Here is a 24,508-nt window from a genome sequence, read left to right as displayed (position 1 = left end):
AGAAAGGGAAGTTAATCAGAGCTTTTACCTTTGGTTGCCATGACTTGCAATTTTTTTCCTCCTGCACCTGCAATGCAGCCAAAAGAACAGCTCATTTTCAGTTAGTCAGATATTTTTTTAGATAGGCAGATGACTTCAGGGCAAAAGCAGTTGTGGGCCTAGACTTAATATCTGAGTTCTCATCTTCTCCTGTGCCTTGGCTAGTAAATTATTTACTATATTGACAGCTCTTTGATGCTTAGATGTCAGCAGGAAGAGAGCTGTTTTGAATTGCTCAGCCATTATTAGACAAAACAACATTCCTAATCTGATCTTTGTCTTGGACTCACATACTTGAGAAGTCTTGAGGTTTATCTCTAGCTGAAGCTCTAAATTTCATAGCCACCGCTTATGACCTCATTAGTTTGGGGTATAGAAGCAGTGGGTTTTTCAACACTTTAAGATGCCAAATGATAGGACTCATTAACCAGACACACATTGTCCATGTTGAGCATCTCGGTTGGCAAAGCAGTGATTAACTTCTATCTCTGCTGGCAGATTGGCAACCTCTAGTCCAAGTTCATCTGTTCCTCACAGAAATTTGCTCAAAGGGCCAAGGAGGAGGCAGTACACACCAATATTTTAAAAGTACCTATCATTTCTATTAATACCAAACCTTCAAATGATAATGATCTGCATCACATGGTAGAGAAAATGGGATTTGTAAAAAAAAATTTACATAAGGATTTACATAATTATTATTATTATTTTGAGATGGAGTCTCACTCCAAAGCCCAGGCTGGAGTGCAGTGGTATGATTTCAGAATACTACAACCTTTGCCTCTGGGTTCAAGCGATTCTCCTGTGCCTCAGTTTCCTGAGTAGCTGGGACTACAGGCGTCTGCCAACTTGCCAGCTAATTTTTTTGAATTTATGTTGGCAGGGTGATTTCGAACTCCTGACCTCAGGTGATCTATCTGTTTCAGCCTTCCGAAGTGCTAGGATTACAGATGTGAGCCACTGCACCTGGCTGAATTAGTGTTTTCCAATCTAGCACTAAACTATCTCCAATAGCCAAATTCACATTTTAAGTTCTGTTACTTTTAATATCCTTCTTTTGTCTCATTGGCCGTGACCAAGTCACATGGCTAAGGCTACAAACCCAGAAATGTATGAAAGTGAGTTTTTAGTTTTCTAGCCTCAATAGTAGAGAAGGCAATTTATAAAGAGGTTAGGATGGGTCTTAACGTGAGCCTAGTTATTTATGGTATATGCTTCAATTGAAATATGACCAATAGAACTTGTAATAATTCAAAGTATAAAGAGGCAGTGTGGTTTTGCTTAAAAAAAGACTGAGTTCGAACCTCTAGACCCACCATTATTTTGGTGTCTGACCTTACCCTTTACTTAAACCCGGAATTTTATTTTTCCTTTTTGAAATGTAAGAAGACACAGCCCAAAAGGGGATTTGTGTGGATAGATAACATGTAACGCACCGTGCACACAATAGGTGCTAAATAAATGACTTTCTGTGACTGCCCTCCATTTACTGAATTAGTCCTTGTTTACAATGTCTAAATGTGTTCATTTAAATGTTTGGCCTGATAATCATGACATTTGTGATTATAACATGCCAGATGGATCTCTCTCTTATTGTTATTTACCAAGAACACATATGTATTCTCTGCCTACATACAGAAATGTTTAATGTCTGTAATTAAAGTATTTCTTTTATTTATGTTTATACCATTTCAGTAACTACTCAGTTATAATTCTGAGTAGTTACTATTCATGTGTCTAAAGAGGAATATTTTATCAGCAAGCATCTATTCAATGCTGATAGCCTATAGTCCAGATTATTATCATTTGCATTTCTATTATTCCACTTAATATTAATTGTGACTTTAAAATGAAGGTGGTGAAAGTGCTGAAGAATTGATATGTGATTGCAAAAGGAGAGCAGACACAAACACCACCCTGTAAATTTTTACCCTAGGTTGCTGCTTTGATTTTTAGGTGCTGCACATCTTAGCAATCTGAAAGGACATACTGATTTCTTTCGTGTTTCTATTTCTTTCTTAATTAAAGCACAATTGGAAACGTGCTGTCTAGATAGCTTAATATATTAAAAGACTTCAACTCCAGAAAACTGAAAATCTTTAGTGCTGTGTTTCCCCGATGCAGAAGTGATCTCAATTTATTTTTTTAGGTTTGTCATTACTCTATTGCACTTGTTGGTTCTGTAAATTCTTCTGCCAGAGCGAGATTTCTTAAAAAGTATGATGGTGAGCATATTGAAGCTGCCAGCTAGTCATTATAAGGATGAGAGATTATGTTCAAATCTTTTGCTTTGAATTCCCTAGAAACTAGACACATATTTATAAACATCACTTTTAAAGTTTTTTGCTTTATCCTTGAAAACAAATGCAAATTAGCAGACTACAAAGACAGCATTTAACACAAATATTGATATAAATATTTTGAAACGGCAAGCTGTTAGCTGTTAGTTCTGGATTCTGATTATCATCACTGGGAACAAACACTGACAGTGTTTAACAGAGGAAATACAACTTCTGAGAAAGAAACTGAGAATTTTAAGATCTAAGAGAACTTCTCATAGTACAACTAGAAGTTGTTCACATAAAAATAACAGCAATAGGCACAGAACAGTTTTTTTTTTTTTTTTTGCATGAAATGCTAAGCGTATGACTGTATGGATTTCAGAATAATCAAGGAAACTAAGCACACAGCCCAGTCAATAGCACTATGACAGCTGCCTAGGGATCTTGAAGCACTGGAGGTTGTTCTCATAAATGTGATATTTCATCAGCGCTACACAGATCATGAAAAGGCTGATAATGCATTTTAATAGACCTTGGCTATTAGCATTTTGGCAAGCATGTCAATGAATCTAAGAACTCTTTAATATAAGATTAAAATTGGAATAATGTTCATATTAATGATAAATCCATTAGTCTTTCTTCTCCAAAACTTTGAAAGGTCAATTTAGTAATTTGTAAAGGTATTGCCACTTCTGAGATAACAGTCCCTATCTTTGGGAACTCAAAACAACCTTCATGTTTCAGGAGTAAAAAAGATATTTCAATAATCATCTGTTAATACTGTAAAGATTTTTTTATATTTCATGAGAGTTAGCCTAGAACACTTTTAACTTTAGATTTTAAACATATAATGTAATGTATGTGTGGATACATCATGATTTACATGTATTATCATATCCATCTTGGTCATGGTAGGTGATAATTTTATATCATATAAATATATGATAATCTCCTTTAAATGTTTCTTGCACTTTTAAGGGATTCTACACACTTTGAGTTTCATGGTAAATAAATACACAGATTTTTGTATTTTTAAAATATATTTATTACTTCATTAGGCAAATTTTCTAAGACTTAAAGGGGTATTGGAAATCTTCTAATTTCTCACCAAATGTCGAAATCCTTTCTACATATGTCCTGACATTTTAGATAAATCCTTTTGTCAGAGTATGTCAGTCTATCATTGAATAGCTCTCATTATTAGAAACACGTTTTTCATGTTAAAGTCAAATCTACTTATTTGTCCTAATTTTTTCCCTCTTCAGAAATATAGTGCATGGTGTTTTGTTTCAAGTTTTTTTTTTGAGACCCAGTTTTGCTCTTGTTGCCCAGGCTGGAGTGCACTAGTTCATTCTCAGCTTACTGCAACCTCCACTTCCTGGGTTCAAAAGGTTCTCCTGCCTCAATCTCCTGAGTAGCTGGGATTACAGGTGTCTACCACCATGCTCCGCTAATTTTTTGTATTTTTAGTAGAGATGGGGTTTCACTAATGTTGTCCAGGCTGGTCTCAAACTCCTGATCCCAGGTGATCTTCCTGCCCCAGCCTCCCAAGGTGCTGGGATTACAGGCGTGAGCCACTGCGCCCAGCCAATGGTTCTTAAAAATGTGAAGGCCGGCAAGACACAGTGGCTTGCACCTGTAATCCCAGCACTTTGGGAGACCAAGGTGGGCAGATCACCTGAGGTCAGGAGTTTGAGATCAGCCTGGACAACACAGTGAAATCCCGTCTCTACTAAAAAAGTACAAAAATTAGCTGGTGGCAGGTGCCTGTAATTCCAGCTACTCAGAAGGCTGAGGCAGGACAATCACTTGAACCCAAGAGGCAAAAGTTGGAGTGAGCTGAGCTCGAACCATTGCACTCTAGCCTGGGTGACAAGAGTGATACTTCGTCTCAAAAAAAAAAAAAAAAAAAAATGTGAAGGCCAATATCATGTCTTTCTTTAGGCATCTATTTTCCAATTTGGAACACATCTTCGTGATTTCCAATCCCCATAAAATTCCTGGTTGTTTTCTGCGATAGAAATTTTTTTGTCAATGTTCATCAGAAATAACAATGTTCATCTAGAATTTAACACTGGATACCACATGTAGTCCAACTGAGAAACTTTTATTCTCTGAGATCTTTCATTTCATTCATTTTGTAAAGGTGAAGTAGTATAATATGTTGGAAAGAGCACTATTCTTGAGATCATGAGGTCTAGAATCCCATCGCAGTTTTGCTACAATTTTAAAACTTAACCCTGGGCTTCAAAAGCCCAATGGCTACACACTTTTGTTTGTTTCTTTACGCAGACACACAGAGAATGCCAGCATCCAAGCTCTGATTTCCTAAGTGAGGGATCAAAGGTGTGCTTTCTGAAAAAAACGAGAGAAAAAGCCTAGGCCTCAGAGTCCAGTAACCTGCGGGTGTGAAGCACAGGCTCATTTCTACCTCTTCACTCAAACACAGCTGGAGAATCTATTCCCTCCAGAGATCATTATAAATCTCTTCTTCGGAGAAATTCAATACTTCTTAAAGAAAGACCTGGTGTTTGGAGGTACCCTAGTGAGTCACCTCTTCATTGTATCACTTTAAAAGCAAACAAAGCCTATCAGTCAACAACATTTGCTTATGTATGTATAAAGTCATCACTTAAATTTCTCAGGCTCATGTATAAACAAACAGCTCGAAGATCACCAGTTGTATGAGGCAAGATTCCAACATAAAAGGGAAATGAAAATAATCCCTTGGGAAAAAAACACTCTGAAGGAAATTGATAGCACAGACACTGGAATAAAACTTAACTCAAATTATTATCTATGCTAATTATTTTCCATTTGCCACACCTTCACTCCATTCTACATACATTCTGCCCTACATTGTGACCAAGAAAGATGAACTCTAGTAGATCCTATCATCTTGGCTGGTTTCCAGATGGGTTTAGTCTTAAAGAGAATTAGAGTGCAGGACAAAGAAAAAATTAGGGGTATTTCTTCATTTCTGTCTCCATTGGTGCCAAACACCTCTGGCAATAGCTGCATTCTTAGCAAGTCTAGCTCATAGCGAAGGGTGGTGGAGTTGGCTCTGACTGTGTTCCATTCATGCTATTTCTTCCCCTTAATACTTCAACTGTGGCAGTAGTCATACCTTCCGAGTGCTGCTGGTCTCTGAATGCCAAAAAAAAATCCCCTGCTGAGGCCTCTGTAACTCTATTTGAGCCACCAGAGGTAGATTTCTGCTTTCTGCAAAGACCCTATTTCCTTTAGTATTTTTAGAGAAATATGAGGTATTTTATTAATAAAATAAAATGCTATGAAAAAAATAAATGGTCAAAATGCTAGAAATATTTCATGAAAGTTAAAGATTGCTAAAATAAAAATGTCAGTAGGAGGGTTAGGAAGGAAGGTTTTCACAAAATCAGAATGGAAGGAAAAGGCCTGGGGCTGGAGGGGGGGTCAGAAAAATGTAAGAGACTGAGTGCGTTACTTCTGCAGGTCCAACATCCAACCAATAAGAACCACATGAAGCAAGAAGAAAAGAAAATAGAATGAGGAAATTATGTAAGACATAATATAAGAACATATTGTAGAACTGAAGGGTCCACTGACTGCTCAGTACACTGAATGTAAATTGCCCATAAAAGTAATAATTCTGGGAAATTATGAAACCTTCATAGAAAAAAAAATTCTAAAAAAATGAATTGCCCTAAAAATGTACTGTTGGATCTGCCCAAGAACCTGTCTCTCTCAAGTTCCTTCCAGCCAGTAACTGAGGAAGATGGGGTACTAAAGCAAGACCATTCTGGCAAGGCAACAGACTCCTTCGTGGGGAAACTTTAGCTTCAGGACAACCCATCAGCCTAGTTGAACATTTCTTGGAAACATATTAGAGTCCCAGTCTCTTCCCAATCTTCTTCTTCCCCTCTTTCTATGAGTGGCAGACTTGCATTGTGGACTAACAGTGTTCTTCACCTTCTCCTGTTTATAAATATTAGCTCTTAATTTCTCTACCTCGTCCTTGATAGTAATAGCCACTATATGTTGAGTGTCATTTATAAGCTCGGTGTTTCGTATACTGCATATTTCACAAAAACTCTGCAAATAAATATTGGTGCTCCAATATAAAGATGAATAAATCTGATTTCTGTTAAGATTAAGCAACTAGTTCAAGGTCACATAGCTAGAAAGTGGAAGAACTATGATTCAAATTCACATTTTCCTGAATCCAAAGTCAATGTTCTCAATCTTTTATGTCTTATATCTTTTATCTTAAAGCTTTCATGATGTACCCAAGATAAATGAAAACATATGTCCACATAAAAGCTTGTACATGAACACAGGGACACAAAGAAGGGAACAGACACTGAGGCCTACTTGGCAGTGCAGGGTAGAGGCTGCGGATTGAAAAACTACCTATTGGGTACTATGTGTATTACCTGGGTGATGAAATAATACATACGCCGAACCCCTGTGACACGCAATTTGCCTATATAACAAACCCATATATGTACCACTGAACCTAAAATAAAAGTTAAAAAGAAAACTTGTACATAAATATTCATGGAAGCACTTTTCACAACAGCTGAAAAGTGGAAACATCTCAATTGGCCATCAACTGATTAACAGCTATAAATATGTGGTTTATTCATATAATGAAATATTATCTGACAATAAAAAGGAATTATGTACTGACATACATATATATATATATATATATATGCCCTGCTGAGCCCTCTGTAACTGTATTTGAGCCACCTAAGGTTAATTCTGCTTTCTGCAAAGACCCTATTTGCTCTAGAATTTTTAGAGAAATATGATATGAAGAACATGGATGAACCTTGAAAACATCATGATAAGTGAAAGAAGTCAGTCATAAAAGGTTCAGTTTATATGAAATGTCCAGACTGGGCAAATTTATAGTGACAGAATGTAGATTAGTGGTTACCTAGAACCGAGGGGGGGCAAGTAGAATAGAGATGACTAATAAAGAGTACAGGGCTTCTTTTTAGTATAATAAAAGTATTTTAAATTGATTGTGGTAATGGTTGCAAAACTCTGCAAATATACTAAAATCCATAGTACTTAAATTGGTGTATTATACATTATGTGGATTTTATCTCAAAAAAGCTGTTATAATAAAAACAAAACAAACAAATATATTGTTTTACAAAACTTTCATGTTACACAAAAGGATAGGTAGAAAATAATATTCATAGAATCTTTCTAGCCAAACCATATTATATAAAATCAACATGCTAAGAAACTAATTCATTTTGATGAATGACAAATTTACATAATTTACATTCAAAACAGAGCTACTGTTATGAGATACTAACCACCAGCAACTATATTCAAGCATTAAACTTGGGGAAATATATCACATTGATCTTAAATTTCTGCAAGAGTTGGTTTTTTTTTTTAAAGTCACTTCTCTGACTCCAAGCTAATAATGTTTTATTAATGCTACCAATCTGTAACTCTGTAGTTAGTTTTTAATTTCATTACATAATTTTCTTATTAATAACCTGGGGCAGTTTTTGCATATCAGTCTAGAGGTTACAAAAGAACATGTCTACTAAGTGCAAACTCAGCCTTAAATTAATCAATCTCATTTATCTTTGTAATAGGTCCACTCTTGGTTAAAAAATATATTTTTGCATATGTACCATACAATTTTTTTTACTATTAACTATAAAATAGATAAACTATTTCTATTAGTAAAAGAGCAGATAAATTAATGTTAAGGCCAATGTTGTCTGGTATCCTAAACAATTCAAATGCAAAACATATTCTGATGTAAAATATTTTCCTACTTTTCTTCTTTAAATGATTTAACCCCCAAAGACAGAAGATTTTACTAGGTCTTTCAGATTCTCTTTGAAACTCAGGGATAATTCTTAATTGTTGCTGGTATAAGTAATTAGGATAAGTCATAATTGCCTTGAGACAACATTAAAGATCTAAATATAATATTAAAAAGACCTGACACAAACATATTGCCCTAAGTCAATGTAAAGTAACTTTTATCCTAGGCAAAATGCTGAAAATCAACATGCTTTTTGAAATACAACATGTGAGTCACTCAGTGTGAAAGACTGCCTTTAAAAAGGTCTTTAATGATCCCCACTGTGGTATTCATTGCATTACATAATTCTCTCCCTTTGAGTGTGGGAGGGGCCAAGTTTCTTGCTTTAAATAAACAAAATAGCAAAAGTGATGGGATGTCACTTCTGACATTTGGTTACAAGACAAATGTAGCTTCCATCTTGGGTGCTCTCTCATGTTCTCCGGTCACTTGCCAGAGAAGCCAATTTTCATGCTGTAAGCTGCCTGATGGTGAGATCCACGTGGCAAGAATCTGAGGAACACCATCAGCCAACAGCCAGAGGAATTAAGGCCTATGTGAGTGAGCTTGAAAGTGAATCTTTCCCAGGTGGAACCTTCACATGAAACAGCAGCCCTGGCTGACAGGCTGACTACAACCTCATAAGAGGCTTCAAGTCTACATAAAAAGGAAAGTCCCTCCCAGATTCCTGATTAAGAAAACAATGAGATGATAAATATTTATTGTTTTAAGCTACTTTAAGTATAATTTCTTATACAGGAAATGGCAATTACAGTTCTGATCCCAGTGATTTTCACTGAAAAACAAAATAACAAAATATGAAAAAGGAATCTAAACACGTGTTGTATCTTTTTTTATGAGAAAAAAACCACCATAATTCAGAAAAATGAATAACCATAATAGGTACTTTTAAATCTTACCAGACTATTTAAATGTAACCATTATGAAAACCACATTTGAACATGTGTGCCAAAACACAAAAGTGATCATGTCACTGCCTCATTAAATGGAAAGCCCATTCAATGATTTTAGAACAGTATTTAGATACTTTATCATGGCCTAAATACCCTGGTATCACATGACCCCTGCTATGCTATCTGGATTTATCCCTAGGCAATTCTTCAGTCAATTTCTATGCACCAATCTCAGTGAAATTTCACATGTTAATATATTAATTCCTGCACAGCTTTCAGGTCTCAGCTTCTCTGCCTCTGAGAGTGTCCCTAATTCCTAGGCTCCCATACTTTCCTTGAATCATGCCAGTCGCTTTTGCATTAATTATTCTTCTTGTGTCTGTTTGTTCTATGGTACCATGTTGTCATTGCATTTATAAAACTGCTTATTTACATTTAAAAGGTAGCTGTGTATTTCCAATTTTAAGATAGTAAAATTAACTCTAACCTTTTTCTCCCTTAAACTTTCACAAAGTAACAAAGGCAATTAGAAATATAAAAGAGAACTCTATCATCAGTAAAATAGGAAGAAATACACATGAAGAAGGGCTGCCAAAATAGTAAAACTTCATTCAGAATAAGAGAAGTTATGGAGACAAGATACTTAAAGATTCAGATTTCAGAGAATACCAGGTGCATGCTTCCTAAAAAACAGGTGGCATATCCTGAGTAGAAAAAAAGCAAAACTGATTCTTTCCTTGCCCAGGTAAACAAGATTGCACAGCAAAGCTTGGCTGTAGCATATTTTCTGAACGAAAACATGGAAGGCAGAAGATGTAGAACGAAATGAGGAAATGCACAGGGATGCCATCTTTGCCATAGATTTAAAAAGAAAAAGAGTCCTTAAGTAATAAGCAGTCTAATAATTTCAATCACTGTGAACATAAAACCGAAAATGCTAAACCAGTTCACAGAGAATCACATATGCAGAGATATACTCTGAGCCAAGAAGACCTCCAGCCACCCCCAGAGCACCTCTTTGAATCTTCCCTAACGCTATCTTTTTACAATACCCCTTTCCAAGATAACAATAAAAATAAAGAAACTACATATACTCTATTAATAAATGCAATAAGAACAAAAATGTAGTAAATGGTTAGGAAAATCAATTACCTGCTGGAGAATACACACCTAAAAAAACGTAACAATGATCAATGACCTCCTAAAAGTAGAGATGCTACAGGCCTTATTAAAGACCGGATGACAACAGAAAGAATGAAAACAGGTGGATAGGTTTTCAGCTGGTAAACTTAACTATGAAGACTGTTTGCCATCCCCCTCTCTAACTGAAAATATATGGAATATATGTAAGAAAATAAATTTGGATATTTTTGAATATTTAGCCAAACTCAACGCCAAGAATTTATATAATAAATATGGAAGCTCAAAATTAGGTAAATGGTAAAACTGAACCTGCTGCCTACAAGTTTATTAGTAAGACCCTAAGGTCATTATTTCTAGCATCTGAGCTTCACTGCCCTCAGGAAGTGCAGGGTAAGTAACATTCTGGAGCATGCACGAGGCAACATTAGGCTACATATGTAAACCAGGAGTCCCAAAGGAAATGCCAACTGCTTGTATTCTGTGAATACAAAGACTTCTTCTTCTTTGCTTTTTTTTTTTTTTTTTTTTTTTTTTTGAGACAGGGTCTCACTGTGTTGCCCAGGTTGGACTCAAACTCTGGGGCTTCAGCGATCTTCCTGCCTCAGCTTCCCAAATAGCTGGGTCTTTAGGCATATGTCATCATGCCTGCCTTGTAAAAACATTTATTATGAGAAATCAGAGACCCTCGCCAAATGAAATATATGGACTAAAATCCCACTACTCACGTGGTGTGAGATATCCAGATTCCAAAATTTGCAACCACTACAATGAAATGTTCTTGAAACTGTGAAACTCATGGGGACTGGCAAGGGAAACTGCTTTGTAAGAACATTTCCATTAATTCTGGACACATGACACTCTAACTGAATGGTCTATCTGAGCTCACAGAATTTTCAAACTATGAAAGAAATTCAATCATCGTGAAAGAGTCTAAAGAGATAGCCAAGAAAAAAAAGAATTTTCATCCTAAGAAATACAAATAAGAATATCTGAAAGAAACCTTAAATCCGGTATGTTCAAAATGTTTAAAATTGGCTGTGATTTTTTCATAGATGGCTCTTATTTTGAAGTATGTTCCTTCAATGCCTTGTTTGTTAAGGATTTTTAATGTGAAGGGATGCTGAATTTTATTGAAAGCCTTTTTTGGCACATGCCGAGATAATCATGTGCTTTTTGTTTTTAGCTCTGTTTATATAACAAATCAAATTTATTGGGTTTTTTTATTTTAAAAAATTGTACCCACTCTGATAGGTGTGTATTGAGGTTTTAATTGTATTTCCCTAATAACTAACAAAGTTTAATACCTTTTCATTTTGCCATTTACATATTCTTGAGAAATGTCTTTTCTTGTATTTTGCCCATTTTCTAATTAGATTATTTATATTTTTACAGTTGAGATTTTTGGAGTTTTTAAAAATGTATTCTGGATACACTTTTTTATCAGATATGTGGTTTGAAAACATTTTCTTTCAACGTGTAGGCTGTCTTTTCATTCTCTTAATATGATCTTTTCACAGCAGATAACTCTTTAATTTTTATGGCATCCAGTTTTTGAATATTTTCTTCTATGAATCATTTTTTTGGAGTCAATTCTAAGATCTTTTTGCCTGTCCCTAGATCCCAAATATTTTCTCCTTTTATTTTCTAAAAGTTTTATTGTCTTCCATTTTACATTTGTAATTCATTTTTAGTTCATTTCTAACAATGTATATCTAATTGTTCTAGCAGCGTTTTTTTTAAAGGCTAACTTTCCTTCATTGATTTGCTTTTGCACCTTGTCAAAAACAAGGTAGGTATAATTAGGTGGTCTATTTTTGGACTTTCTGTTCTGTCCTTTTTGTCTATGTGTCTATCCCACTGCCAGTAAACCCTAGCTTATCTACTGCAACTATAAAATAAACCTTAATATTGGGCAGAACGATTTCTTTCACTCTAGTTTTTTTTCAAGGTCGTTTTATTTATTCTCAGGGTTTTGCTTTTCCATATACATTTTAGAATAAGGTTATGTACATCTACAAAACACTTGGCTGGAATTTTGTTAGAAATTTAATGAACTCTGTGGACCAATATGGGAGGAATTGATTCATTTTCTTTTAAAAAAAATTATATTAGGTGGCTCATGCCAGTAATCCCAGCACTTTGGGAGGCTGACGTGGGCAGATCATGAGGTCAGGAGATCGAGACCATCCTGGTCAACATGGTGAAACCCCGTCTCTACTAAAAATACACTAAAAATACAAAAAAAAAGTTAGCTGGGTGTGGCGGCGCACGCTTGTAGTTCCAGGTACTTGGAAGGCTGAGGCAGGAGGACCCACGAGGCAGAGATTGCAGTGAGCTGAGATCACGTCACTGCGCTACAGCCTGGGCGACAGTGCAAGACTCCGTCTCAAAAATAAATAAATAAATAAGTTATATTCATTTATACTTATTGATGTTTTACATGTGTGTTGTCTTAGTTCTATACTTTCTTGCTACAGATTTTCATTGTTAGGCTTTCAGTATAGACCTATGCATACATGCTTTAAATCTAATAATTTGGAAGAGTTATGCCTATTTTTTAGTTCTGATAGATATCTTATTTTCTTAAAAATATTTTCAGTATGTATATTTAGACAAAATCTATTGAATAGATTTTGATTGAATACATACATACACACACACACACACACACAAACTCATACACACACAGAGTTTTACATATTTTCATCTTTAGACATAATGTGACCTGTCAGTTTATACATTCTTTTTTTTTTTTTTTTTTTAGATGAAGTCTTACTCTGTTCTCAGGCTGGAGTGCAGTGGTGTAATCTCTGCTCACTGCACCCTCTGCCTCCCAGGTTCAAGTGAATCTCTTGCCTCAACCTCCCAATTAGCTGGGACTACAGGTGTGCACCACCAAAAGAAACGAGAACTGTTAAAATGTTCTTGCTTAATTAGGAGTCCAGGCAAGAGATGACAGAAGCCTATATTTCAAAAGTTGGCATTTTGGTAGAAGGAAGCCTCCAGGAATTTCTGTGTTGAATAGTGGGGAGGAGAGGATTACCAGTTTTATTTTTTTGAATTTTTTTTTTTTTAGAGAATGAGTCTCACTTTGTTGCCCCGGCTGGAGTACAGTGGTACAATCACAGCTCACTACAGCCTCAAACTCCTGGGCTCAAGTGATCCTCCTGCCTCAGCCTCCCAAGTAGTTGGGACTATAGGCACGCACCACTGTGGCCGGCCCTCCAGTTTTAAAAGTGAACAGGTAAGTTCAATTTTCAATGAAGCTGAAGCTGAGGTACAGAAGGGCCATGATTCTAATATGTATATATTTTTTTAAGTTCACAGTAACAAATCATAATTTATATATAAAAGGAAACAGAAAAAGCAGAAACATAAAGCAAGATGAGAGAAGTTAGAGTTGAACGGTTATAATAATGAGAGTATTTTATTGCTCAATTAAAATACAAAAACTTAGCTCCAGTAAGAAAACAAAATCTATGCATTTGCCTTTAGAGAATACCTAAAACAAAATAATAGAGTCATGCATTGCTTAACTAATGACAGAGATTCAGTCTGAGAAATCCGTCATTAGGCAATTTCATCATCATGAAAACATCATGGAGTGTACTTACACCAGCCTAGATAGTATGGCCTACTATACACCTAGGGTGCATAGTAAAGCTTCTGACTCTGAGGCTACAAACCTGTACAGCATGGTGCTGTACTGAATACTATATGTAACTAGTACAACGGTAACTGTGTATTTAAACATAGAAAATGTACAGTAAAAGTACAGTATTATAATCTTATGGGACCACCATCATAAATGTCCCACATCATTGATCAAAACATCATTGTGTGGTATGTGACTGTATATATATGGTGAAAAACTCAATAAATTCCCTGAAGTAACAATTGTACCAAATATATTTTCTGACTATAATACAATAAACCTAGAAATAAATTTGTTTTATGTTTAAATTACAAGAAAAAGCCAAGCCACTGGAGATTGAAAAATGAATTTCAAAGAGAATATAAAATATGCAATTAGAATATGAGAACATTATATATAAAAATGTATTAAATGTAGACAATATTACACATGGAAACAAATTGTGGCCTAAACATTTTAATTACTAAAAAGCAGTAAAGAGAGTACTGAATGCAAGAACTGTAAGAAACTCCATATTAACTAGTAGTCGTACTAAAATAACACAACGTTAACAATAGCAAAAATTTAGAACATCTGTATTTCTAACAATAAAGAATATTTTAAAAGCTTTTATGGAGCCGGGCATGGTGGCTCATGCCCGTAATCCCAGCACTTTGGGAGGCCAAGGTGGGTGGATCACTTGAAGTCAGGAGTTCAACACCAGCCAGGCCAACATGGCGAAACCCCATCTCTACTAAAAATACAAAAATTAGCCAGGTGTGGTGGCAGATGCCTGTAATCCCAGCTACTGGAGAGGCTGAGGTGGTAGAATTACTTAAACCCAGGAGGCGGAGGTTGTGGTGAGCCAAGGTTGCACCACTGCACTCCAGCCTGGGCAACAGAGCGAGACTCCACTGCAAATAAATAAATAAATAAATAAATGCTATTATGAACAATGATATTGGTATAGCTAATGACATGAAAATGTTCAAAATATTTTGTAAGTTGAAAGACAATAGTTCAACAATAGCATATTGTATTAAGCCATTTTATAAAATACATCTGTGTCAGCATAGAAATAAAATATAAACTAACATTTATTAAGTGCGTATTATATACCAGGCACTGTTTAAGCATTTTACGTATACTGATTCATTTATGCTTATAATAAACCTATATAGTCATTCTATTATTTTCCCCACTTTATGAGATTTAAAATAAGAGAAATTAAAGAATTTTCCCAAGGTCACACAATGAATAAGTGGCTGTGGCTTGGAAGAACATACATAAAAATGTTAATAGGCTAAGCACAGTGGCTCACACCTGTAATCCCAGCGCTTTGGGAGGCCAAGGTGGGCAGATCACCTGAGGCCAGGAGTTTGAGACCAGCCTGGCTAACACAGGGAAACCCCATCTCTACTAAAAGTACAAAAATTAGCTGGGTGTGGTGGTGCAGGCCTGTAAATCCCAGCTACTCGGGAGGTTGAGGCGAGAGAATGGCTTGAACCAGAAGGGTGGAGGTTGCAGTGAGTCAAGATTGCGCCACTGCACTCCAGCCTGGGCGACAGAATGAGACTCTGTCTCAAAAAATTCAAAAAAAGAAAAAAGAAAAAAGCTAATAGTGTTTATCTCTGAGCGATGAAATTATAGATGTTTTTTTGTTAGTTTGTTTTACATTATCCATATTTTCAGTTTTTCTACAAGGGACATGTATTATTTGTGAAACAAATAAAGGGTCTTTTAAAGATGAAAGCAAAATATTTAATTAGGAATCAAAAAATAAGTTGAAAGAAAGAATCTGAGAGCTATTTCTCTAAAAAATATAGATAAGCCTAACAATTTTGAGAACAAAAGAGAGAAATATTTAAACAAGTAAATATGCAAATTAAATAATGAGAAATGGACTAAAACTACTAAAGTACATATTTTAATTAAAATATTGTAAATATCATTAGATATATTTAAATGTCAATAAACTAATAATTATCTGGAAATAAAGAAAATGGACTCTAATAAATTTATAAAAACCAGAATTAAGGTTTGGAAATGTTAACGATTTACCTTCCCCCAAAGGCTCTGGGTCCAGGTAGTTTTATAAAGCATTTATTTTAAACTTCCAAAGAATAGTAATTCCTGTATCAGAAAATCTACTTAATTCATTCAATAAATGTAGCAAAACCTGGCACTAGGATCTGACAATTGCAATGTAAGAAAGAAAATTACCGTAGTCCCTGTTATTTACAGAACATATGTTCCAAGGCTCTTCGTGGCTGGCTGAAACTGCAGATAATAGTGAGCCCTACAAATACTACATTTCCTCGCATACATACATACCTACGATAAAGTTTAATTTATAAATTAGGCACACTAAGAGATTAACCACAATAACAAAAACTAAAATAGAACAAGTATAACAATATACTGTAATAAAGATCATACAAATGCGTGTTCTCGCTCACTCTTTCTCTTGTTCTCTCTCAAAATATCTTATTATACTGTACTATGAGTAATTGAAACTGCAGAAGACAAAACCATGGATAAGAAGAACCACTGTATAACCAATCACATTTACAGAAGAGGATGTAAGTATCCTATATAAAATATTAACATAATTCAGTGAAAAATCAAAAGAACAACAATGGCCTGGTTAAATGTATTCCTAAAATAAACGATGGTTTAATATTAGTACACCTATTAATAGAATATAGCTCTATGCATGTTAATATATAAAAAAGGAAAAGCATCCTACATAATTATTTCAATAGATGATGCAAAAGCATTTGCTAAAGTCAACTTTCATTACTGGTTTAAAAAACATTAAGAGAGCTAGAAATAATAGAATGGCTCTGTAATATACTAAAGAATACCACTGTAAAACAAATTGTTAGCACTGATACACCAGACTCTCTAGTGACTAGAGAGATTCCTATTAAAATCAGGAGAAAAACAAGAATTACTAGAAATACCTGTCAAATAAAAGATTCAGACCTTTCCAAAACCACATCTTCACCTGTTTGCCTCCTTGACTTTCTCCTATTCAGGGCTCAGACAAGAGTGAAGCAAGTGAGGCCCCTAAAGTGCAGAACTGAAGGACATACTCACTCTTGGGGTTATGAAAGTTCAAGGTTGACAGCTGTGTGACCCTGACAGTGAGCACCTCCTTCCCTTAAAAATCTCACTTGTCTCACCCTAGTTCCAGCCCTGCACATAATCCTTCTCTTTTGCAAACTCTGCTAGCTCTTTCTCCTCACAAACTAAAGTCAGCCATTTGTAGACAGCCAGCCGGTCTTTAGAACTGTAGATGTTTCAAGAAGAAATGAAACAGCAGTCTGCTATGGTTCATGTGTTCCTGAATTTTCCAACTTCTCCCATCGACTAAATCCTATTGAAGCCTTCCCACCTCAACTGCTCGCTTTCCAAAGAAATGAACTTAACAAATTCTCTACAGGTAATCCTCAAAGACCAGACCCCTTTCTACTCACAACATATGTGAAAAAGTTAGTAGTTGCGAAATCAGTTTTCATAAATATCTTACAATATATATTATTTTAGGATCTTAGCTAAAACCTTTATTTTAATAATTTACTGTCAGTTAATTGTTCTCTTTAGCTCAAAGACTTTAAAGACTAAAACAAGTGGCCGGGTTCAGTGGCTCACACCTATAAGCCCAGCACTTTGAGAGGCTGAGGCGGGCAGATCACCTGAGGTTAAGCGTTCAAAACCAGCCTAGCCAACATGGTGAAACCCATCTCTACTAAAAATACAAAAATTAGCCAGGCATAGTGGCTCATGCCTGTAATTCCAGCTACTCAGGAGGCAGGGGCAAAAGAATTGCTTGAACCCCAGAAGCGGAGGTTGCAGTGAGCTAGGATTGTGCTACTACACTCCAGCTTGCTTGGGTGACAGGAGACTCCATCTCAAAAAAAAAAGTAAAATAAGATAATATCTAATATATGTAGAAAATGTTTTGAAAGTGAGACTATTCTCTAACTATTATTAATATTTCCTTCTTATCAAAATGTACTACATGCATATGGTCATTTACATGTTATTAGAATGGGGCCTATCACAGGAGGAAAAAACTATTTACAAAGTAACATGAAAACATACAGAACTTGGAAAAGCTGGCTGAATAGTATTATGATGCCTTTACTTTGCATAATTCTACAGCTCCTGTATCCTAAATCTATGTCCTATCTTCCTATGTGTTTAAACAAATTAAAACTGACAGTGAACAGGCCCTTTTAATATGTTTCATGATATTTTCTTTTCGGAGAGGCAAGGTCTTGCTATGGAACATGTTTCTCAGATGCATCTGAAGCTTATCATATTTAATGTTGCATCTCTAGAATCGTTTTACAGATAAATTCATCTCATTATGAAATAATTTTTCTGAAACTATTTTGTATAGGACCAAGATACTACACACATAAATAACTAATTTGCAGTGAAGAATACAGGATTTTAAAACTATAATAATAATACATTAACGTATATAGTATCATAAATATATATATATATATATATATATATATATATATTTTCAATAAATGCCTGCCTAAATATCACTGACTTTTAGAAAGTATTTCTAAGTATGGCGTTGATCAACATCTATTGACTTATCTTTCCGAAGTTTTCCCTAGTGAACAGATGATTGTACTACTTACCTAATTGCATCATTGGTCTCTGAAACAACTCTCAGGTACTCTTTCAAATAATAATAATTAAAGAGGTATTTCCGAACCCTGTAGCCTCGCCATCGTCTCTGAATCTATTAAAGTAAATAAAAAGATAAAATATGTCATTAAATATTTTTATTAAAAAATGTAATAGCACTTCAAAATTAAGGTAATTATGGCTAACTCCTATCAAATAAAGCCTTAGGCTTTTCTATTAACAGTATATTAGTTATAAATATAGGTTCTGCTCATAAATTTATTATGAAATATAAAATAAACATAAATTTAGGCTATTATAATTTATTTTAAATTATTTATAATTATTTCACAGGATACTAAACTATTGAAAGATTTTTCAAAATTTGCTTTACAAATTCCTACCATTTCCACTTCCTGGGGAAATGGATTTTTTTTTTCTTTTCATAACCAACTGACTTTAAGATTGTATTTGGTCTCATTGAAAAACACTTTTAGTTTTTGTATTTGGTCTCATTAATGGGCTTCTTAAATTCAGTGGCATCAAAATATTTAAAGAAACTCTTCTATCTCGATTATGACATTTTAATCCTTCCTTAACAATAACAACAATAGATAACGTTTATTGAGTTCTTATGTGCCAGGCACTAATCTAAGGGTTTTTGCTTATATTTATGTATTTAATCTTCAGAATACTCCTATGACATAAATACTCATTACGTCATTTACAGATGTGGAAACAGTTAAACAGAGAGGTTACACAGTTTTTCTATAATTATACAGCTATTAGGATGAATCTAGGAATTAAATTAGGGCTTCAGAGAGCCTATTCTGATAACCATTGCAATACAGAATTGGGAACAAAGAGAACTGTGATTTTCAAAAAAGAACATTTTTATTGAAATAATCTGCTTCTTATATATTTTACTTCAATGCTGACATTCGAATAGTTTTATTTTTACTAGAACATGCAATCAAAGTAGGGTTTTTTTTTTTTTTTTTTTTTTTTTTGGATGAGAGGAACGTCAGAGGTCTGAGAGACCATACCTAAGTCAGCTTCTAGTTAACTTATACAACCCCAGTAACCATGAGAATCAGTCACTCTTCTTGAATCCTATCTTTGGTAATATGAACATCTTTGCTATATTTTCTAATACCACTATTTGAAAAACTCAAACAAAATAATATATGATATTAATTTGAGAGAAAAAATATCTGAAGTTCTTTAAATAATTAGAGAAAAAAGAAATAGCACATATCGAAAAATATTAACTTAGTCTTGAGTAAAGATTTACCATCATTTCCTAAAATTTCCCAACAGTTTAAATATCTATATGAATGATTCACGTATCATAAATGATTCTCTTTTTGGAGATGAAGTCTTCCCAATTTTAGCACAGTTTGCCAGGATAAGAGAACACACATCTTCTCTAAACTTTTTTTTAATAGGAAAGTGAAATATAGAGACTAAGCACCCGTCCATTGGGTTTCATCCTCAAAGCCTACTTTTTTTTTTTTTTAGCTAAAAAATGTTTAGTATAGGCCGGGCGCGGTGGCTCACGCATATAATCCCAGCACTTTGGGAGGCCGAGGCCGGTGGATCACAAGGTCAAGAGATCGAGACCATTCTGGTCAACATGGTGAAGCCCCGTCTCTATTAAAAATACAAAAATTAGCTGGGCATGGTGGCGTGCGCCTGTAGTCCCAGCTACTCGAGAGGCTGAGGCAGGAGAATTGCTTGAACCCAGGAGGCGGAGTTTGCCATGAGCCGAGATCGCGCCATTGCACTCCAGCCTGGGTAACAAGAGTGAAAGTCCAACTCAAAAAAAAAAAAAAATGTTTAGTATAACATTTGTATAAGTTGAATATTGGATCAATAAAAAGTAAACCAGAAAAATGGTTTACTTAAATTCTGATACATTTTATTTCTCTCTCTTTTAAAACATGGCCATTTAAAACGTCATTTACAATCATTCTACAATTTAAGATATTAAACATGGCCAGGCACCCTGGCCTACGCCTGTAATCCCAACACTTTGGAGGTCTGAGGCAGGTGGATCACGAGGTCAGGAGTTTGAGACTAGCCTGGCCAATATGGTGAAACCCCATCTCTACTAAAAATACAAAAATTAGTTGGGTGTGGTGGCAGTCGCCTGTAGTCTCAGCTAGTTGGCTAGAAGAGTCATTTGAACTTGGGAGGCGAAGGTTGCAGTGAGCTGAGATGGTGCCACTACACTCTAGCCTGGGCAACAGAGTGAGACTCTGTCTCAAAAAAGAAAAAAAAAGGTATTAAACATGAAAATTATAAGGGAGTGTTTTCGTCAAGCTCCTAGTATGAGAATTACTAAAATAACTGAAAATATGAAAAACAGCTTGTAAGAACAAGTAAATAATAGACAATAACTTTAATTTTTTTTTAAATGGAGTTGTTCTCTGTCACCCAGTCTGGAGTGCAGTGGCATGATCTTGGCTCAGTGTAACCTCTGCTTCCTGAGTTTGAACGATTCTCCTGCCTTAGCCTCCCGAGTAGCTGGGATTACAGGCATGCACCACCACACCCAGCTTATTTTGTATTTTTAGTAGAGACAGGGTTTTACCATGTTGGCTAGGCTGGTCTCGAACTCCTGACCGTAAGTGATCCACCTGCCTCAGCCTCCCAAAGTGCTGGAATTACAGGAGTGATCCACCACACCCGGCCAACAACTTTAGAAAATGAAACTAGTAGTATAGAAAGCTAATGTAACAAAAGTATTCAAAGCGTCTTTTGAAATACTTCTCAAATAATCTTATTTGCAAGGTCAATTCTTTAAATTAAAAAAAAATTCTAAAATTATAGACTCAATTTAGAAACTCTCCCTAATTGACAAATATTATATTATGGCTGAGAAAGAAAAAGAAGGAATTGACAGAACCACTTTCCTAATGAAAAGAATCAACTGCAATATGTATACATACATAAATCATACATGCAAATAAGTGCATATTTTCCTAGCTTATCTAATTCGATCATTACAGCATCATTCTGAGGTGGAGATTATTATTAGCCTCATTAATAGAAGGGGGAATTGATGTTTAGAGAGGTTAACTAATTGCCTAAGGTCATATAGTTGGTTGGATGGCTTCAAATGTTTCAGCATACTTTTATTGCATATACAGTAACAATTTTATTAATGAAGGGAACACTTGTAAATACATGTACTGACAGGAAATACATCATCAGCAATAGAAGTGATTCAAGTTGCATAGGAAAATATTAAGATATCAAATAGTATTAAGGGAGGGGCTATCACATGAAAATATCATTAAATTATAAATAAAATAAGATTAGGAGTGCCAGAAAACCCAAAAGATGCATGTTGGCATACTGAGAGGAAGGAAGAATGATGGGGGTTTATGATTTGGTAATATCAGAGAATTGAATATTCCCATTTCTGAGAAAGAGATGTTAAAGGAAAAAAATTGAAATTGGCTGAAAGATTTGTGTTCAAATAAGAAGAGCTTCCTGTAATTATAAAAAAAAAAAAAAATCCAACAACCTGGGCTCTTTCCTTCACCAAACCCAGCAACTGCTGGAAACAGCACCAACCATATCTAGAGAGACTACAACTGGTATGCTTTCAGAAAACATTCGGATGTCGTGACTCCCTACACATCTCTCCAAAGGCAGGCTAAAATTCCTCTCCAAGGTAATTCCTTTTATTCAAAATTGGACATTAAAGAATGTAATAAGTAAGTGATGGTTAAGGTAACAAATTAAAACTCATCCACACTAAAGTGTAATCAATCAATCTTTAAGTGGCTTTCCTAGAGATGAGTGGGTAAAAGAGCTGGAGGAAACAGCATTTGAGTGGGTGAAGAAGCTGCCATCAGTGAAATGAAGGATCTAAAATTTATTGAGCTCCATGAATGTGCCAGGTATTATGCTAACTGCTTTTATTCTCACAATATCCTTGTGAATAGGGCATGATCTCCATGTTAAAAATGAAGAAACTGAGGTTAAGTAATTTGCTAAGGGTCACATAACCAGTAAAACAGTAAATGGAAAGTCAGGATACAAACCCAGGTTTCTCTTACTCCAAAGCCCACACACTCTTTCTGCTAAAACATCTTACATATATATTGTATAAAAAGAGAAAGTAGTTTCAAATATGGTATTTTCTTATAGGGAGTCTAGTTTAGCCAATAGCTAATTGATATTGTAAAATACAATATAGATGAGATTCTACTATATTTCCTATTACAGAAATGAATGACATCTTAAATTTTGCCTATTCTGTTAGTATTCCACACTCGTAAACACACTTTTAATTTTTTAAAATGTATTTTCAAGAGGTAAGATTATTTTTGGTAACATTTATTCTTAACTTCAAGGTGAATGGGTTACTACTTCAAAAAAAAAAAAAAAAAAAGAAAGAAAATGACTTGTATTCATGCCCTTCAAAGTAATTAGCAACTTTCAAAAGTGATTGGTATAAAACAATTATTGTCATTGATCAGCTCTGAATAGATAATTTTAAACAAAGTCATTGTGTGCTCAGCAGATTACAGCTTGTTAACGGGCAAGTTCTAAATGACCTCTTAAGCTAGTCAAATCAATGATGCATATTCCTCATTAAGTAACATCGGAATGTAAGTGGTCTTATAAATAATGTTTATTTTAAGCACTAAAACAAATGGCAAAACCTCGATATATTAAAAACCATCTGCCACAGAAAAGATATTCCCTCCATTGGGTTTACTTTTATTCCTGAAAATCCACAGTAACCTTAATGCCACTAAAAGAAAAAATGTTTCCTCTCTTAACATGAAAAATGAAGGTATGGGGCCGAGAGTAGTGGCTCATACCTGTAATCCCCAAGCTTTGGGCGGTCTAGGCAGACAGATCACGAGGTCAGGAGTTCGAGACCAGCCTGGCCAATATAGTGAAATCTCGTCTCTGCTAAAAATACAAAAAATTAGCCAGGCATGGTGGCAGGTGCCTGTAATCCCAGCTACTTGGGAGGCTGAGGCAGGTTCCTGCTTGAACCCGGGAGGTGGAGGTTGCAGTGAGCTGAGACTGCACCACTGCCCTCCAGCCTGGGCAATGGAACAAGACTCCGTGTCTCAACAACAACAACAACAACAATAAATAAATAAAAATAAGAAAGAAAGGAAAATTGAAGGCATGAAAAACAATTCCTTGTTAATAGCTCACTCAGTATTAACACTCTAAGTGTATATGAGAGCACAGAAGTAGAACTCAGTTATTCACAATTATACTTTTATTAGAATGCTCAACATTCTAGAAAAGACTACAGTGAGCACAGAAATACAGGTTTACTAAATCTTTAAAGATTAGGAATGTAAAAAGTAGTAATATAACCCAAGTTTTCATTATCGGTGTCACTGCATTGTCATGTCACAACCACTTACATTTATACATAATGTTATATGAAAATATAGTTTCACACATAAAGGACATACACATGAAAATCTTAACTAGATATTTTTAGCAAAAGATCCTGGATAATTATTTAATGTGCAGTTTCCTCTCTTTAATATTCTGTTTCCCCACTCTCACTGACTTTCTCTACAAATCTATTTAATCATTTCATAATGATATTGGTTCTAGAAGGAGAAAGGACAAAATATACTTTTATATGGAGATGAAACATTAAAATATCTGTTCCATCATCGGATAAAAGCTTGATGTTGTCTAGATGGCCCCTTCTTTTCTTCCCTAGGCTGACATTTTGGGATACCCTTTTTTGTATGAATAAAACTGTGTTATTCATTCTGTATTCCCAGAACCATAACATAACGTCTAGGATATAAAAGACCTTCCATATCCTTTCTGAATTAATTTACCTATCTATCTCTAGCTATGTAATCTTGGGGTCTTTATTCTAAACACAAATGGTTACTTCATAGTATTATTAATATGAAAATAGTATTGTAAGTACTTTAAGGGTTTGAGATGAATCTTTATATATCTGACACATATTTAATAATTTTTAAGTAAAGCCACCATATCTTTT

General features: G+C 34.9%; 1 protein-coding gene across 6 annotated transcripts in view; it reads right to left on the bottom strand.

Moving 5' to 3' along the window:
• The window catches only part of SPATA17 (spermatogenesis associated 17), a 208,397-nt gene that overhangs the window by 144,452 nt on the left and 39,437 nt on the right, over positions 1-24,508 (bottom strand). For 5 of the 6 annotated variants that reach the window (XM_032289249.1, XM_032289252.1, XM_032289250.1 and 2 more), the window contains 2 exons: positions 18,504-18,607; positions 29-67 (listed from right to left, as the gene is read on the bottom strand). In XM_032289249.1, the coding sequence (XP_032145140.1) occupies positions 29-67; positions 18,504-18,607 (143 nt within the window). The remainder of the gene's footprint in view (positions 1-28; positions 68-18,503; positions 18,608-24,508) is intronic. The other variant, XM_032289251.1, reaches the window with a different exon arrangement.

Source organism: Sapajus apella, unplaced genomic scaffold (assembly GCF_009761245.1).
Source record: "Sapajus apella isolate SASKATOON/1434 unplaced genomic scaffold, GSC_monkey_1.0 scaffold22, whole genome shotgun sequence".
Taxonomy (NCBI): Eukaryota; Metazoa; Chordata; class Mammalia; order Primates; family Cebidae; genus Sapajus; species Sapajus apella.
This window is presented reverse-complemented; position numbering and strand designations above follow the sequence as displayed.